The sequence below is a fragment of the Pelophylax lessonae genome (genome assembly GCF_965119305.1).
Source record: "Pelophylax lessonae genome assembly, chromosome: 1".
In the NCBI taxonomy this organism is placed as follows: Eukaryota; Metazoa; Chordata; class Amphibia; order Anura; family Ranidae; genus Pelophylax; species Pelophylax lessonae.
This window is the reverse complement of record NC_138768.1, coordinates 555,459,332-555,477,924: the sequence shown is the minus strand read 5'-3', so window position 1 is coordinate 555,477,924 and position 18,593 is coordinate 555,459,332. Positions and strand designations below refer to the sequence as shown.

The following is an 18,593-nucleotide window of genomic DNA, read 5'->3' as shown; positions in this document are numbered from 1 at the left end:
TTGAATACTGCAATATTCCATAGACAAAAAAGTTTGACATTATGATGGATCTAATGGGGACGAATCCACATATAAATAAATCCATACACACACATAAATTGTTCTAATGGAAAGAGTATATATTAGATTAAAATGCACGTTTTTAATCCCCTAATGATGATAGTAAAATGGCTATTTTAGGGTAATCTATTTTATTGAGGGTTCAAGTTTTAAGGGCGGTCGTGGACCAAAAGGGGCGGTGTCTCTACTACCCAGGACGGAACTAGGCCTGGAGCAAAAAAAGGTAGGGCACCGCGGGTGCCCATATGGGCAACAAGTTGGGGCAGGAAAAATTATACTCAAACCTCCAAATCCTCCCCAAGGATGAAAAAAACTCACCACCCAGACCAAGCATCCCCAGTCATGTCCATTTGCCGGCAAAGGTCAGGAATATTAATTAGGAAGAATTTTGGGAAGAGATCTTCTGTTCGATTATGGCAGATGGTACACATCTAAAGAGTATAATAAAAATTCAGAGAATTATACAATCAATACACCCATGTATATTATAATACATTAAGCAAAAGTTGAATACATGACGACTAGCATATATCCAATTATTCAGCCTATACCTTAATTGGAATAAGGCTCAAAGAATTTTCAGTTCGACATTTTACTAGCCAAGGAAGGGTTTGAAACTGATGGATTCGTTTATACCAGGATATTGAGTGGCTGATAAATTGAATATCCATTTGGTTTCACGTTGCAACAAATTTTTGTCTACACTTCCTCCTCGTTCATTGAGTGGGATGTGTTCCAAAGCAATGATTACTGCTAGTGGCTATAGAAAATCTGACAGGCTGGCTGTACCTAAGTCGATCGATAGATTTGACTTGCGTACAATGAGACAGCCCATACATGGAACGAACTTTGGCCAGTCCTTGCTAAACCAGATGAATTTTGATCCATGTATGGCCAGCTTAAAGCAGGCCATATTCCTCGATTTTCTTTCCTTTAACCACAGCTGGCAGGAAAGAAAATTTCTTGAATCCCAAATTTGCACATTCAATTTTGATGGGAAAATGCCTCTTGCAGTGCTATTGTATTCTGCCGTCAGGGAGGCTCAAGGAGCCTTAGGCTCCATGTACACAGGACGTTAGAAAAAACGTGCTGTAAAGCTAGTTCTGATGCCGGGAAAAAGCAGCTGTTAAACGTGTTTTCAGTAGCTTTTTCCATTTGCGTTATTGCACGTTAGGCCACGTTGCTTTTAGCAGCGTTTTTTCTGCCTCCATTCAAAATCAATGGTTCCCTATGGGAGCCTATTGATTTGAATGGAAGTCGCACCGCAAGTCGGATCAGGATGATCCGACTTGCGGCGCGACTTGCACTGTGAGAATCTTGAGGGGGAACTTCACGCCAAAAATGGGAAAAAAACTGCGTGGGGGTCCCCCCAGGTTCCAAACTAGGCCCTTCGGGTCTGGTATGGAATTTGAGGGTAGTCCCACGCCGAAAAAATGGCGTGGGGTCCCCCCCAAAATCCCTACCAGACCCTTATCCAAGCATGCAGCCCGGTAGGGCAGGAAGGGGGAGGGGACGAGCGAGCGGCCCCACCCCCCTGGACCGTACCAGGCCACATGCCCTCAACATGGGGGGGTTGTTGGTGCTTTGGGGCAGGGGGAGCTCTGCACCCCCCACCCCAAAGCACCTTGCCCCCATGTTGATGAGGACAAGGGCCTCATCCCCACAACCCTGGCCGGTGGATGTCGTCATCCGTGACATGAGGGGGCGGGGCCTCCCGATGACATCATCGGGGGCCATGCCCACAATGGCTATATAACAAGCTGCAGAGACCAGAGACCGACATAATCACCGGAGACATCGTCGGAGGAGGACCGGAGGAAGAAGAAGAAGAGAAGAGCCGAGGGCAAAAGAGCAGAAGAGTGGACAGCAAAAGAGCAGAAGACCAGGAGAGGGAGAAGACCAGAGCAGAGAAGAACAGATGATTTTTAATAAAATTTCCAAAACGTCTCCTGTCGTTATTTACATACACTGCCTTTTACGGGGTGAATGGGTAGGGGTACAGTGTACCCCTACCCATTCACATAGGGAGGGAGTCCGGGATCTGGGGGGCCCCCTTTTAAAGGGGGCTTCCAGATTCCGATGAGCCCCCTGCCCACAGACCCCCACAACCACCAGCCAGGGTTGTGGGGATCAGAGATGTATAGTAACGAAGTAGAACTACTTAAGTACTGTACTTAAGTACCGAAATGCGGTATCTGTACTTTCCTAGAGTAGAATTTTTTTCTCCTACTTCTACTTTTACTTCACTACATTTTTTCGATGATTTCGATACTTCTACTCAAGTATTTTTTTTTTTGTGCTGCATAGTTACTCGTTACTTTTAAAAAAATTACCACTGCCAGAACAGTAGATGGCAGGTTGCATAAAGCTCAAAAAAATGTGTATAATGTCATTTGTAAATCAGCGCATACGAAAATAAATGCTGTGTATAATAAAAGCTGCTATACCAAATCTTTCCAATAAAAAGAAAATATGAAACAAACAAATAAATGGTGCTACAGCGCTTAAAGTGCATCAAGAAACTACTAACAAACACAGGTTAATCATTTGAATAAATCATTTGAAATAATAAAAACAATATGATGTTCAAACTTTTGACTTATTTCTTTAATAACTACATAACACAGTACTTGTACTTCTACTTTCAGTACTTGAGTAGAAATTTTTTTTCAAAACTACTGGTACTTTTTACTTTTAGTACTTAAGTAGCAAATTTTTTGAAAAAACTACTTGTAATACTTAAGTAAAAAAAATGTTGAATACTTTAGTACTTCTACTTAAGTAACTTTTTCTGCGAGCACTTCCACTTCTACTCAAGTAATTTTTTGATCGAGCACTTGTACTTTTACTCAAGTAGAAATTTCGAGTACTTTATACAAGTCTGGTGGGGATGAGGCCCTTGTCCTCATCAACATGGGGGCAAGGTGCTTTGGGGTGGGGGGTGCAGAGCTCCCCCTGCCCCAAAGCACCAACACCCCCCCCCATGTTGAGGGCATGTGGCCTGGTATGGTCCAGGGGGGTGGGGCCGCTCGCTCGTCCCCTTCCCCTTCCTGCCCTACCGGGCTGCATGCTCGGATAAGGGTCTGGTAGGGATTTTGGGGGGGACCCCACGCCGTTTTTTCAGCGTGGGGCTACCCTCAAATTCCATACCAGACCCGAAGGGCCTGGTTTGGAACCTGGGGGGGGACCCCCACGCAGTTTTTTTCCCGTTTTTTCAGCGTGGGGCTACCCTCAAATTCCATACCAGACCCGAAGGGCCTGGTTTGGAACCTGGTGGGGGACCCCCACACAGTTTTTTTCCCATTTTTGGCGTGGAGTTCCCCCTCAAGATTCTCACAGTGCAAGTCGCGCAGCAAGTCGGATCATCCTGATCCGACTTGCGGTGCGACTTCCATTCATATCAATAGGCTCCCATAGGGAACCATTGATTTTGAATGGAAGAAAAAAAACTTATAACGTGGCTGAACGTACGTTCATCACATTCGGTCACGTTTGGTCACGTTCGGCCGCGTTTCTGCGTTTGAAACACCTGGAAACACACGTTCGAATGCAAATAATTGCGTTCCAAAAAACGTCCCTGAACTCAACTGCCTGCAAATGACTGTAAACTACCCTGTGTTCATGGACAGATAAGATAAAATGTAGATGAGTTCAGGGGCTTCTGAAAAAAACGCCCAACTGCTCCTAAACGGCTATTTACAACGTCCCGTGTACATGGAGCCTTACCGGGCAGCAGAATACGATGACAACTGGTAGCCTCTGGCAGTAAATGCATGAAGAAAAATCCGACAGGGTGGTTGTACAATCAGCCTGCCCATACATTGATCTGGTTCTGCTGAACCAACCAAATTTCCATCCATGTATGGCTGGCTTAAGACTCAAAAGTCACCTGCTTGTAGTTATTATCTTGTAAACCATCTGAAAGCAAAACAATGGGCCTGATCTAATAAGAAAAATGTGTTGTCCTAGATTGCTATGCATGTTACACCTCAAAATTAGGCTGCTTTAGTGGCTCTGTTCCTTTAAGATATACTGTGCATATTTAAAAATCTATTTGAAAAAAAAAAATGTAAAAAAAAAAAAAAAACATGAATGGGATCAGCTCACTAAGCAAAAAAAACAGAAGCTTAGCTGTTCCCAGCTAAGCGGAATGTCAACAAACCTGCATGCTTTGTTGAGGTAGAGAAATGGGCAGTTCATATCAAAACACACTTGCTAGTAAATTACTTGTATTTACCATGTCTGTTTGTACGCTTGTATATTACAATGTATGTAGCTTGTGCACAACCATTGTAGGTGCATTGAAAATTCTGTAAACATGGGATTTACTTGTTTGATCGATGTGCCGGTGTATGTGCATAGCCTTTAGTAAATCAGGCTCACTGTCTTTCATCCCCTGAGTCTAAATAAGAGGATCATTTGTTAGAGTTCTGTAGTTGTTTACGGTCCTCTTAAAGCGGTTGTATACCGCTGGACATTTTTTTTTCTCCTGCAAGGTAAAGTCATGATATGCTAGTTTGAATCGCATACTAGCACATTATGTGAAACTTACCTTGAAACGAAGCTGTTCCAGCTCCGCAATGTCAGCACTTCAGCCGCTTCATCATCACCCGTCTTGCTTCCGGGTTCACAGGCTCTGGCTCTGTTACTGGCCGGAGCTGCGATGACGTCACTCCCGAGCATGCACGTGGTTGCCGGGACAGGGCTCGGAAGGAAAGGCCCAGGTGGCTGTTCCTTCAGAGCGCATTCGCCAGTCATGTCACTGGTTGCATGTAATGTAAATTTCTTCTAAACAGTCCACGTTTAGGAGATATTTCTCGTTCAAAAAAAAAAAAAAAATTGAAAAAAAGAGATGCTTACAATAATATCCATAGTTTTTTGTACAATACAAAAGTGTGCATGGTTACATATCCATAACAGGGTAATGACAACATGAATATGAATAAAGCAGAATGGTGCATTATCGGGGTTAATTAAGCAATAGTGGGGGAGTAGTTTAGGAGATATTTACACTACCTATATGTAGCACCCTCCTAGGTAGGTGCTAGGAAAAGCATTGTTTTTCCTCTTCCTGCTTATCAGGAGAGCCTGATCACGATTCAAACAGTCCTCGGCAACCCCGTGCTTTTTTACCTGTGAGTCACACTAGGTACCTGTAAATTTATTGGCCAAAATGTCAAGTCAGAGGTACACTAGTGGAGAGGCCTACAGGATACTGAACATGACAGATGAGAGTGATGGGGAAGTCTCACTGGCAGAATCAGGGTCAGTATACGAACCTGTAGAGGGCAGCGGCTCCCTGGCAGATAGCTTTGATGACGAAGAAGTGGTCCCTGCTAAGGTCAGGCGTACCCGACCCCGTTCTTCTGTTGCTGAGGTGCAACAACCGCAGGGTTCTTGTATGCAGCAGAGTGTCAGTACTAGTGCCGCTCAACCTTCTGGTGAACTGGCAAGCACCAGCGGCCTAGTACATCCTGGTCATAGTGAAACCAGCACTGCAGTATCACTTGGTGACGTGGCGAGGCCCATAAGTGCAGTTCAAGCTGGTGTGGTGGCTAGCACATGTAGTGTCCCGTAGCCACCAAGGATTCGAAGACAGGCCCGTAGAGCCCATAGTGTCCTCCCTGATGCACTGGCAAATCCTGATTCGCAGCCCACAGATTCTGCAGTGCCCGTACTTTCCCCACTTACTGGCCAACCCAGAATTCAGGTAGAAACAGCCAATTTTACTTCCCTTGATTTTTACGAGCTGTTTTTCATGGAAGATCTGTTCAGATCTATTGTGAACCAAAGCAATTTATATGCTGATCAATTCATCGCCGCAAACCCAAATTTGATCCTTGCCAGAGAATTTGCATGGAAACGTATCACTGTTTCCGAATTCAAAACCTTTCTGGGCCTATCCCTCAACATGGGCATTACTAAAAAGAGTGAGTTGCAGTAACATTGGTCCACTGACCCAATTTACCATATGTCTGTGTTCTCTGCTGCCATGGCCAGGACGAGATACGAGTAAATCCTGCAGTTCCTGCACTTCAGTGACAATGAAATCTGTCGTCCTTGGGGTGAACCTGCATATGACAGGCTCCACAAAATTCGGCCCCTCATAAACCACTTCAACCAGAAGTATATGCCCCAACAAGCTGCCTGCGTTGATGAGTCCCTGATTATGTTTTCTGGCCACCTGGCTTTCAAACAGTTTCTCCCCAGCAAGCGTGCCAGATATGGGGTCAAGATGTATAAGCTCTGTGACAGGGCCACAGGCTATACATGTAGTTTCTGTGTTTACGAGTGCAAAGATAGCACTGTAGAGTCCCCCAACTGCCCAGACTACAAAGGGAGCAGCGGCATGGTTGTTTGGGACTTGGTGTCACCCTTATTCGGAAAGGGGTACCATTTATACGTAGACAAGTTTTACACAAGTGTGCCACTTTTTAGTCACCTGCTTGAATTTCAAATTGGCGCATGTGGCACCGTGCGATCTAATCGTCAGGGTTCCCCCAACGGCTTGTAGATACCCGACTTAGATGGGAGGAGAGAGCCTGCTTGAGGTCTAACAGATTGTTTCCAGTGAAGTGGAGGGACACACGGAAGGTTTTTCGATCTGTCCTCCATTCACGCAGACACAGCAGTCCAAATTTTAACGGTGACTGGTGGTGTTGAGAAGCCCCTCTAGGAGGGTTGGACTTCAACGACCAGATGATGGCGCCGTACTTAATTGCCCATAAGGCCAGACGCCGGTACAAAAAAAGTGTCTGTTAATTTATTTCAATTGGCTCTGCTGAACGCTTATGTGCTATACAAAGCATCAGGACAAAGTGGATCCTTCCTAAAATTCCAGGAAGAGATCATGAGAGCTTTTCTGTATCCAGAAGGTGCTGTAGCCCAATTTCCCAATCCAGATGCAGTGAGCCGGCTGCATGAGAGGCATTTTCCGTATGTCCTCCCGAGTACCCCTACCCAAAGACACCCCCAAAGAAGATGTCGTGTCTGTAGGAAATGCAGATTTAGGCGTGACACCCGTTATTTTAGTCCCTCCTGTCCTGACCAACCTTGTCTCTGCATCAGGGAATGTGTCCATCGCTACCACACACTAGTGGAATATTAGTATAGGGTACAGGACGGCACAGTCTAGGGCACACTTATACAGGGTCTCGAAAGATGTTTGATGGCGATCACATTTTGAGAGACCCTAACCTGGAACATTTTAAAGTTACGAAAAAAAAGTTACAAAAAAGTTACAAAAAAATAAAATAAAATAAAAAGACAAAAATAGTTGTGGTTTTTTATTAGTTAATTTTCTGCTCTTACTCTGCTCTTCTACTCTTTCTACTTTTACTGTACTTTATAATATAGTGTTATACTGTAATGTTTTACTGTTACTGTTTTTCATTGTTAACCTTTTTTTACTTTTCAGATACCAACATTCTATGCTATTATAATGTAATGTTTTTTTTTTACTGTTTTATTGTTAAACCTTGTTTGCAGGTACGCCCATCAGCTGCCACACTGATTTATATATTCTGACAGCAATAGCGTTTGCTCTCAGCATATATATGGAAATCTACCATGGCAGCTCTGTAGGAGGTGATTTCATCACCGCAGTTAGAAAAAAATGCATAAATGGCTTTCATCATGTATGTCTATCATTAGAAGTGGGTGGATGTTGGGAGGTCTAATGATGGGTATACCACACATTTTCTGGCAGCGATTTCTTCATCCGCATCGATCGATGTGAATGAAGGAATCTGTTAGGTCCTCTTTTTTCGTTCAGCCCACAGGCTGCATGAAAAAGAAAAAACCTAAAATATATGCCCATCAAGCACCAGCAACGTACTGGTACGTCACTGGACTTTGAGTGGTCATACCAGGATGATGCCTGCAGATTTAGGCATCATCTTGATATTGTTTTTTACAGCCAGCGGTCGGCTTACATGTAAAAGCGATCCTAGTGTATAATTAGCCGCTAGACTGCTTTTACAAGCAGTGGGCTCTCCTGTCCCACCGGGTAACCTGAGAGTGCAGCCAGTGGTTCCATTATCTGACCATAGAGCTGATTGGAGACGAGAATGGCTCCAATCATCTCTATGGCCTAAGATACCAGAAGCTACGAGCATTTCATGACTTCGGTTTTGCCAGATATAAACAGCGCCATTGGGAAATTGGGAAAGCATCTTATCACACCAATCTTGGTGTAGTTAGATGCTTTAAGGGCAGAGGAGAGATCTAGAGTCTAATGGACCTGGCAGTATGGGTTAGTGGGAGAGAGGAAAAGTGGGGGGTTATCTTTTGCCCATAGTTGGGCTTAAAAATACATAACTAGTATCACCTAATTTTAATGCACTTAATGTATTTAATTTCTGTTTTAATTCTTTTACAAATATACAGTGTAAATAACATATCAATTGTCCAAATAATCTGCATTTTCTGTGGAGTTCACTGGTATAAGAAAGCAAAACAACTATGACAAAAAAAGTAAAAAGGGCCTTATTTAATAGATAATAAAAGCAAATCACATTTCCTTTACACACGGGTCTCACAATTGTCATAGTTCATACTTACCAGTCAGGGACGTGCGTTGAGGTCAGTGGCTGGTGAGGCACTGGCTAGTATCAGAGCCAGACACACACGGGTTACATATTCAAAGGTTACGTATTGGATTCTATGGAGATTTTTAAGTACTGAATTTTGGCGCCATTCCGCAAGTGTGCGCAATTTTAAAGCGTGACACGTTAGATATCTATTCACTCGTCATAACATCATCTTTCACATTATACAAAACAATCTGGATAACTTTAATGTTTTTTTTTTTTTTAATTCATGAAACAGTTTTTTTCCAAAAAAAAAAATGTGTTTGAAAAGTTGCTGCGCAAATACTGTGTGACATAAAAAGTTGCAAAGACCACCATTTTATTCCCTAGGGTGTCTGCTATATATATACAGTGGGTACGGAAAGTATTCAGACCCCCTTACATTTTTCACTCTTTGTTATATTGCAGCCATTTGCTAAAATCATTTAAGTTCATTCTTCTTCCTCATGAATGTACACATAGCACCCCATACTGACAGAAAAACACAGAATTGTTGACATTGTTGCAGATTTATTAAAAAAGAAAAACTGAAATATCACATGGTCCTAAGTATTCAGACCCTTTGATCAGTATTTAGTAGAAGCCCCCTTTTGATCTAATACAGCCAGGAGTCTTTTTGGGAAAGATGCAACAAGTCTTTCACACCTGGATTTGGGGATCCTCTGCCATTCCTCCTTGCAGATCCTCTCCAGTTCTGTCAGGTTGGATGGTAAACGTTGGTGGACAGCCAATTTTAGGTCTCTCCAGAGATGCTCAATTGGGTTTAAGTCAGGGCTCTGGCTGGGCCATTCAAGAACAGTCACGGTGTTGTTGTGAAGCCACTCCTTCATTATTTTAGCTGTGTGCTTAGGGTCATTGTCTTGTTGGAAGGTAAACCTTCGGCCCAGTTTGAGGTCCAGAGCACTCTGGAGAAGGTTTTTGTCCAGGATATCCCTGTACTTGGCCGCATTCATCTTTCCCTCGATTGCAACCAGTCGTCCTGTCCCTGCAGCTGAAAAACAAAAACAAAGAAAGGGCGCACCAGCCTAGCGCATTATCCTCAGCGAGTTTATTAGATAAAAGTTAAAATCAGCTACTCACAAACATTCGTGAAGTACAGACACATCAATCCCATAAAGCCGCCTCATAGCAGAGGTCCAACGTCTATACTGGAAGCAGAGGGCTGACGCGTTTCGAGGCCGTGCCTCTTCCTCAGAGCCTGAGGCTCTGAGGAAGAGGCACGGCCTCGAAACGCGTCAGCCCTCTGCTTCCAGTATAGACGTTGGACCTCTGCTATGAGGCGGCTTTATGGGATTGATGTGTCTGTACTTCACGAATGTTTGTGAGTAGCTGATTTTAACTTTTATCTAATAAACTCGCTGAGGATAATGCGCTAGGCTGGTGCGCCCTTTCTTTGTTTTTGTATTACAGTGTTTGGTCGACCGCCCTGGTCGTAAGGGGCAGCAAAGCCTAGCCATAATGGATGCCAAGTTTTAGCACGAGTTCCCGGGATTGAGGCAGCCTGAGGACCGGGTTCTGAGCGCGGGAGGAGGGTGCTGTATAGCAAATATCTTTTTTGGAGCTGAAAAACAACCCCACAGCATGATGCTGCCACCACCATGCTTCACTGTTGGGACTGTATTGGACAGGTGATGAGCAGTGCCTGGTTTTCTCCGCACATACCGCTTAGAATTAAGGCCAAAAAGTTCTATTTTGGTCTCATCAGACCAGAGAATCTTATTTCTCACCTTCTTGGAGTCCTTCAGGTGTTTTTTAGCAAACTCCATGCGGGCTTTCATGTGTCTTACACTGAGGAGAGGCTTCCGTCGGGCCACTCTGCCATAAAGCCCCAACTGGTGGAGGGCTGCAGTGATGGTTGACTTTCTACAACTTTCTCCCATCTCCTGACTGCATCTCTGGAGCTCAGCCACAGTGATCTTTGGGTTCTTCTTTACCTCTCTCACCAAGGCTCTTCTCCCCCGATAGCTCAGTTTGGCCGGACAGCCAGCTCTAGGAAGGGTTCTGGTCGTCCCAAACGTCTTCCATTTGAGGATTATGGAGGCCACTGTGCTCTTAGGAACCTTAAGTGCAGCAGAAATCTTTTTGTAACCTTGGCCAGATCTGTGCCTTGCCACAATTCTGTCTCTGAGCTCTTCAGGCAGTTCCTTTGCCCTCATGATTCTCATTTGCTCTGACATGCATTGTGATCTGGAAGGTCTTATATAGACAGGTGTGTGGCTTTCCTAATCAAGTCCAATCAGTATAATAAAACACAGCTGGACTCAAATGAAGGTGTAGAACCATCTCAAGGATGATCAGAAGAAATGGAAAGCACCTGAGTTAAATATATGAGTGTCACAGCAAAGGGTCTGAATACTTAGGACCATGTGATATTTCAGTTTTTCTTTTTTAATAAATCTGCAACAATGTCAACAATTCTGTGTTTTTCTGTCAATATGGGGAGCTGTGTGTACATTCATGAGGAAGAAGAATGAACTTAAATGATTTTAGCAAATGGCTGCAATATAACAAAGAGTGAAAAATGTAAGGGGGTCTGAATACTTTCCGTACCCACTGTATATATATATATATTTATATATATATAAGGTTTGGGGGTTCTGAGTAATTTTCTAGCAAAAAAATAATGATTATTACATGTAGGAGAGAAGTGTCAGAATTATCCTGGGTGGCAAATGGTTAATTACCATAGGTAAGTAATATACAAATAATAATGATATATTGTTTTTAAGGTGAATTACTATATTTTCAAAAACTGTATTCAAGCAGGTGGCTTAACGGACAAATTACTGAAGTTTGAAGTTATAACTTCAAACCCATAATTTCACAGTAAATAGATAAATAATACATTAATATGTTATAATAATATATTATTTTGCTTGATTAAAAAAGTACCTTTTCGGCAGCAGTAGATTCTCCCTCTTAACTGTGTGAGAAAAACATGGGATTATGGGTAAACCTTATACCCCTAAACCCATGTTTTTCTTTGTAGATAAGAGGGCTTTTAGACACATAGCCCCCTTCTATGACACTGCAGTGAGAGGAGAGCCTCCACTGCAGCATTTTTATTGGACAGCTTGGATCAATGATGTTTTACCATTGGTCCAAGGCTCCAAGCTGTTCATTGAGTTCAGTGCCTCTGACAAGAAGTCATCCTCTCAGTCTCCTGCAAACAGCGTGTGCCCGCTTGTTATTTAAACTGGTTGCACTGTATGTAGCTTCAGACAGGCTACACAAGGAGCCCGTATCTCCGGAACCATAGGTGCTAGGAGCCCCACATTTTGACCAGAGGTGGGGTAGGACTTTGGCTACCAAAGCCCCTTGAGCTTTTTGTGTGTTTTTTTATGTTCATGCTCTGCCTCACCTGCCTCCCCTGACTGCATGTCCCTGTTACCAGTACTGATACAGTTGTTTTCTTTTTTTTGCTGCAGTTTATATTTTATTAACTGAATAATATGTCTTATTATATGACAGGGGTCAGTTTGGAGTGGTCATCCTAATCATAGCAGTAGTCAGTACACTGATGTCATTTGTGAAGCCTACAATCAATGCCTATGTTTTGAACAGTATAACCTTTCACATACTGTATGTTCTGGTGAAGGAGATAAGAAGGTAAGTTGTGCACAGAGTTTATAATTATATGTTACTTATACAACAGACATTTCCTACCTCCTCATTAACCACTTAAGCCCCGGAGGATTTGGCTGCTCAAAGACCAGGGCCTATTTTGTGATTCGGCACTGCGTGACTTTAACGCACAATTGCGCAGTCGTGCGACGCTGTACCCAAAATAAATTGACGTTCTTTTTTTTCCCACAAACAGGGCTTTCTTTTGGTGGTATTTGATCCCCTGTGTGATTTCTATTTTTTGCGCTAAAAACAAAAAAAGAGCGTCAATTTTGAAAAAATAACAATATTTTTCACATTTTTTATATGAAATTCCCCCCAAAAAATGTAAAAATCTAAATTTTTTAACATTTTAGGCCAATTTGTTTTCTGCTACATATTTTTGGTAAAAAAAAATCGCAATAAGCGTATTTTGGTGCAAAAGTTATTGTGTTTACTAACTAAGGGAAAGATTTATGTCATTTTTATTGTTTTTTTTTTTAACTAGTAATGGCGGTGATCTGCGATTTTTTTTTTTTGCGGGACTGTGACATTGCGGCGGAGCCTTGACTAACATTTTTGACACTTTTAGGGGTACCAGTGACATTACTACAGTAATCAGTGCTATACATATAAAATGACACTGGCAGGGAAGGGGTTAACTTTATTAGAAATCCAGGGGCTAAGTGTGTCCCTAGGGGCGTGCTTCTAACTGTCAAGGGGTGTGGCTTTTGATGTAATCACAGAGACATATGATCCTACATAGCAGGATTGTATAGTCTCCGCAGTTACACCAGGGAGAATGACAGAATGACAGGCAGCTTTGTTTACATCAGCCGCCTGCCTTTCTTCCTCTCCAGCGGGAGATCGCGAGTGGCCGGCGGACATCGGAGCCGCCGATCACTCACGCGGGGATGGCCGTGAAGGAGCGGGGGTGGGAGAGCGCCTCCGGCGGCGCGCGCCCCCTACAGGCTCCTGGGCAAGCGGACGTAGTACTACGTTGCTTTGCCCAGGATGGACTGACTGCCGCAGTAAATGTACTTGCGGCGGTCGGCAAGCGGTTAAGGCCCTTTCACACTGAAGAGTTTGTAAAAAAAAAAAAAAAAGCGCCTAAAAAGCTCAAGAAAAATGGTTCCCTTTAAAATCATTTAATGTTTTCACACTGGGACGGTGCACTGAAAAAAATCTTGCTTGCAGCATCTATAGAGCATGTTTGAGGAGCTAAGAAAATGCACCGAAAATGCTTCTCTCCATTGAAATTAATAGGAACCACCTCAAAAATGCCCCTGCTACATTTTTGGTGCAGTTTTTGAGTCAAATGTCCTTTCAAAAACGCTCCAAAAGCGCTCCATTAACGCAAAGACGTGTTACTTGCAGTTTTGAAGTGAACCAGTGTGAAAGTGCCCTATAGATACAAATGCATGACAATGTGGATTTTTTTTCCAGGATTAAGGAAGAACTAGACTGTCCTTCAAGACATGTCAGTTATGTCCTGTTAGATGACCCTGATAACACCATTATTATAATCCAGCAGGTGTGAGAGGAATATGCCTAGAATACTTCTGATAGGCTCCTGTGAATCTAACAGAGTGAGCCTAGGCACAGCCACATGTGTGGAAGTACTCTGCTAATCAGGAATTGTATGCAAATGTAATTTTTTTACTGATTGCTGTGTCTCAACAAAGTGGACTAAACTTAAAAAGTGAAGGTGCGCTCTTTTGTTTTAGGAAATGCATTTAGAAAAAATACTTTTGCCTAAGCAGTACTCTGAAATGTACCTTTTTTCTGCAATTGCTCTTTAAAAACACCAATGTACAATATGGCATGTGTGCCTAGGCAATTCTGTGCCTAAAACCTCATAGTTGCATTTCTGTATAGTGACTGCTAGTCTCGGAAGACTTGGAGTAAGGGATTATTTCACACAGGATGTTCGTCGGACAGACTCCGTTTATCTCAGCGGGGGATCGATCCGCCAATCCCCCGCTGAGCAGGAGGAGGACAGCTGTTCTCCGCACAGTGTGCGGAGACACAGCTGTCAGAGCCCCATACATCTCTATGGGGGAATCGGATGGGAACGGACCGTCGGTCTGGACATGTCTCCGCTGACATCCGATGCCCCATAGAGATGCATCGGGGGACCGTTCAGATCCGCCAAAAAAACTGACAGGCGGATCTGAACGGTCCGCCTGTGTGAAAGGGGCCTAAAGCCCCATACACACGCTACGAATTTCCGCCGACCGGTCGTCCGTCTTTTGTCCAGAGTGGTGTCCGTTGGTTGGAATGTGCTCTAGACTGCACACTAATTTTCCCGTATGACAGAATTCTACTTCAGAAGTGATGCCATGGATTGCTTTGTATGTGTTCTTTCGTCTCTGAGCATGCCTAGTCTTGCTCATAAGATTTTTCCCCGTCGAAATCTGTACTAATGAGACGAAAAGCGGACGTGTGTTGATGGAGGACAAAAATTTTATAGCCTGCACACCAGGATTTTGTCAGCCGAAAAGTCGGAGTCGGCTGTCGAAAGCACCATACTAACAATCCGAAAATCTGCAGATCGGTTGTCAGACGAAATTTCCCTTCCAAATTTTTTATCGTGTGTTCACGATGCGGACCGTTCATTTCATCAGTTCAGACACGTTTTTTTGTCATCAGTTTTTTCAGTCAACATCAGTTTTTCATCCTTTGTCATCAGTTTTTCATCCTTTTTTCATCCTTTGTCATCAGTTTTTTATCAGTTTTTCCTCCATTGTCATCAGTTTTTTATCAGTTTTTCATCCATTGTCATCAGTTTTTTATCAGTTTTTCATCCATTGTCATCAGTTTTTTATCAGTTTTTCATCCATTGTCATCAGGTTTTCATCAGTTTTTCATCCTTTGCCATCAGTTTTTCATCCTTTTTCATCAGTTTTTCTTCCGTTGTCATCCGTTTTTCATCCGATGTCATTCGTTTTTCATCCGTTGTCATCTGTTTTTCATCCGTTGTCATCCATTTTTCATCCGTTTTCATTCTTTTTTCATTTTAAGGGATGAAAAATAGTGCTTTCATTCATTCAAAAAAAAAAAAACAGATGTTGACGGAAGTGGATGAAAATGGATGTAAATGAATGATCATCCATTTACATCCGTTTTTCCATAGGAATGCATTGATGTCTGTTTATCATCCATCAACGGATGGATGAAAAACGGACAAACGGACAGCATGTGTGAAAGGGGCCTTAGGCCTTAGGCCCCTTTCACACGGGCTTTCCGATCCGGTCCACCTGTCAGTTTTTCATGTGGACCTGATCGGATGCTCCATGCAGCCGCGTGGAGCAGCGGGTGTCAGCAGAGACATCTCCACCAATGCCGGGACAAGGCCATCCAGCGCCCAGGGCGAAGACACCAAACTGTGCCCCCCACAAGATGTAGTAGCATAATGTGTTAGCAAAAAAAAAAAGAAAATTGAGCACTAATTGGCACACTTAGGCCCTAAGCATACATTCCCTTTCCAAGCCTATTATTTTCACAAACAAAAATTCTCCCTCCTCCCATTGCACATCTCTCCCTGCTGAAATCCCCTCCCAGCAAAAAATCCCCCCCCCCCCATCCTCTCTAAACTCAAAGCCTCTCTCTTCCCAAATGTTCCCTGCTAGCACAACTATCCCTCCTCAAAAAAGCACCATTAGCACACATTCTTACCCCTCAAATTTCCCCTCCAAGCACAAATTCTCCCCTCTCCATAACCCCCTCTTAGCACAAATCTTCCCCTCCCCCATATGTCCCCTCCTAGCACAAATACCCATCAATTATCCCTACTACCACAAATCCTCTCCCCCAAATCCCCCATCTTAGCACAAATCCTCTCCCCCCATCTCCCCAGCACATATCCCCCCTCCTGGCACAAATCCTCTTCCCCCAACCCCACAGCACAAATCCCCTCCTCCTGGCACAAATCCTCCCCCCCCATCCCCCCAGCACAACCCCCCAAATCACCCTCCTAGTACCCCCTTCCCCACATTTCCCCTCCTAGAACAAATCTTACCCCTGTCAAATCCCCCCCCCCCCATCAAAATGTTCCCCCTAGCACAAATACCCCCCATCATTCCTACTGGCACAACCCCTCCCCCCAAATACCCCTTTCTAACAGCCCCAAGGCTTCCTGTTCTGGCACAAATCCCCCACCCCATCCCAATAATCTCTTCAAGGACAATCCCCAAATCCCCCCCTCCTGGCACAAATCCTCACCCCCCCCCCCCCCAGCACAAATCACCCCTCCTCCCCAATTTCCCTGCTAGAAGAAATCTTATCCTGTCACCTCTCAAATTCCCCATCCCAGCACAACCCCCCCCCCCCCCCCCTCACCATATTGATCCCACCTAGAACTAGAAGTAATCATCTTCTCCCCACCCCTCCTCCGCCATTCAGAATACATGCTGTATGCTTTTTATTTTATAAAAGGTGTTCTCTGATTGGACAAGGGTATTGTGACATCATCAGCCCATCCACTCCATGTCATCTTAATTTTCTTAACTTCTCAGATTATTAAAGTATATTAAAAAAAAAAACGTTTCCGCTATTAACAAATAGTTAACACTCGGTTCAGACTCTTCTAATGCTGCAACATCAAGGAATCCACCTTACCACACTACTCCCAAACCCAGGTAGCCATAACTAATGATAATACATTATTTGTTATTGTAGCATATGTATTGTGACAATAGAAACAAGAGGAGGAGTCTGAATTGGAGGTCTCTTTTTTCATGTAAAACCTCCTTAGCATTTAACTGGTCATATAATATTTTTTTCACTTATTATTATACACAGGTGCACTGACAAGGACATCATTAATTTGGCATTCGTGTCTTTTTGTTTGTGGCTGGTGGCCATTTCTTGCTGGCTTAGTGATCGCCTCTTCTGCAATTTTTGGAAAAGGATAAACTTCTGTTACTTGCATAGTTTCTGGTAAGAACAGCTAATTTATATGAGTTATGTAATAAATCATAGAGCAGTAGTCTCCAAACTGAGGCACGGGGGCCAGATGTGGCCCTTTGCTTGCCAGACCCTTGGGGCACTATTCCTCCCCCTGATACTATTCTGCCATCTGACACCAACAATTGAGCATTTCTCCAACTGGCATCAATAATGGGGCATAATTCCTCCCTATGATGCCAATGATGCCTCACTATTCCTCCCCCTAATACCATATATAGCGATGTTTATTCCCTGGCCACAGTCCGGTCCCCCGAAAGTCTGAGTGCCGGTTCAAACTTAGGACAATAAACTGGCCCTTTGTTTAGAAAGTTCGGAGGTCCCTGTTATAGAGAATTTTTTTTAAAAAAAGTTTGGTTGTTTTACTGGATGCTTAGAGCATGTTCAATTTGCAAAGCAAATGTTTTCTTATCTTAAAGTGGTTCTAAAGTCATAACATTAAGGTAAAAATGCCCAGTAGCGGTATTACCCCCTCACCTCCCTAAATACTTACCTGAATCTTCACTTGATCCAGCGCTGTGCCCATCTGTAGCGTCTCTCTCCTCTCTCGCTGCATTCACAACACACAGTGGCAGCAGCAGGACCCATTGGCTCCTGCTGATGTCAATAAAATCCTGTTAGCAGAGAGTGGGGGGTGGGGCTGAGCCGTGCTGTGTGTATCAATGGATGCACAAATCCTGGCTTTGGAGCGAGCCTGTATGTCTGCCCCATAGCAGAGAGTGAAAGCAGAGCACCCCAGAAGACAAATTATTTATTATTTGGAAATTCGGATGTATCCGAATTTCCGAATCACAAAAGTAATAAATTTAAACTAATCTGAAATAATGAAACTACATTTCTGACGAAATTTAGAATTAGAATAGTTTTCTAATCGAATTAGAAAAGTTTTCAAATCAAATTAAAATTTGAATTTCTGAAGAGAATAAAATAGAATAGAGCATAAAGGAATAGAACAGAAAATAATAGAATATAATAATATAGAATAGAATATAAAATAAAAGAATAAAATATAATAGAGAAAAACAAAACAGAAAACAAAAAAAAGAACAGACAAAATAGGATAGAAAATGAAGGGATAGAATAAAAAAAAGGGAATAGAATAGAATATAAAAAGACTAGAATAGAAAAAAATAGAGTAAACAGAACAAAATATAATAGAAAGTAAAAGAACAGAATAAAATAAAATAGAAAACAAAGGAATAGAATAGAATAGAAAAAATAAAAAGAATATAACCATCTTCTGAAATTGAAATTTTAAATAAAATAAATTTGAATTTGAACACAATAGAAAAGAATAGAATTGACAAAAAAGAATAGAATAGAAAACAATAGAATAGAAAAGAAAAAACAATAGAAATTAATAAAATAGTC

General features: G+C 42.8%; 1 protein-coding gene across 1 annotated transcript in view; it reads left to right on the top strand.

Annotated features, from left to right (window-relative positions):
- ACER1 (alkaline ceramidase 1) overlaps positions 1 to 18,593 on the top strand; it is a gene marked incomplete at both ends in the record, with an annotated part of 58,421 nt that overhangs the window by 33,707 nt on the left and 6,121 nt on the right. The window contains 2 exons of the mRNA XM_082250746.1: positions 12,123 to 12,260; positions 17,058 to 17,195. Of these exons, the coding sequence (XP_082106872.1) occupies positions 12,123 to 12,260; positions 17,058 to 17,195 (276 nt within the window). The remainder of the gene's footprint in view (positions 1 to 12,122; positions 12,261 to 17,057; positions 17,196 to 18,593) is intronic.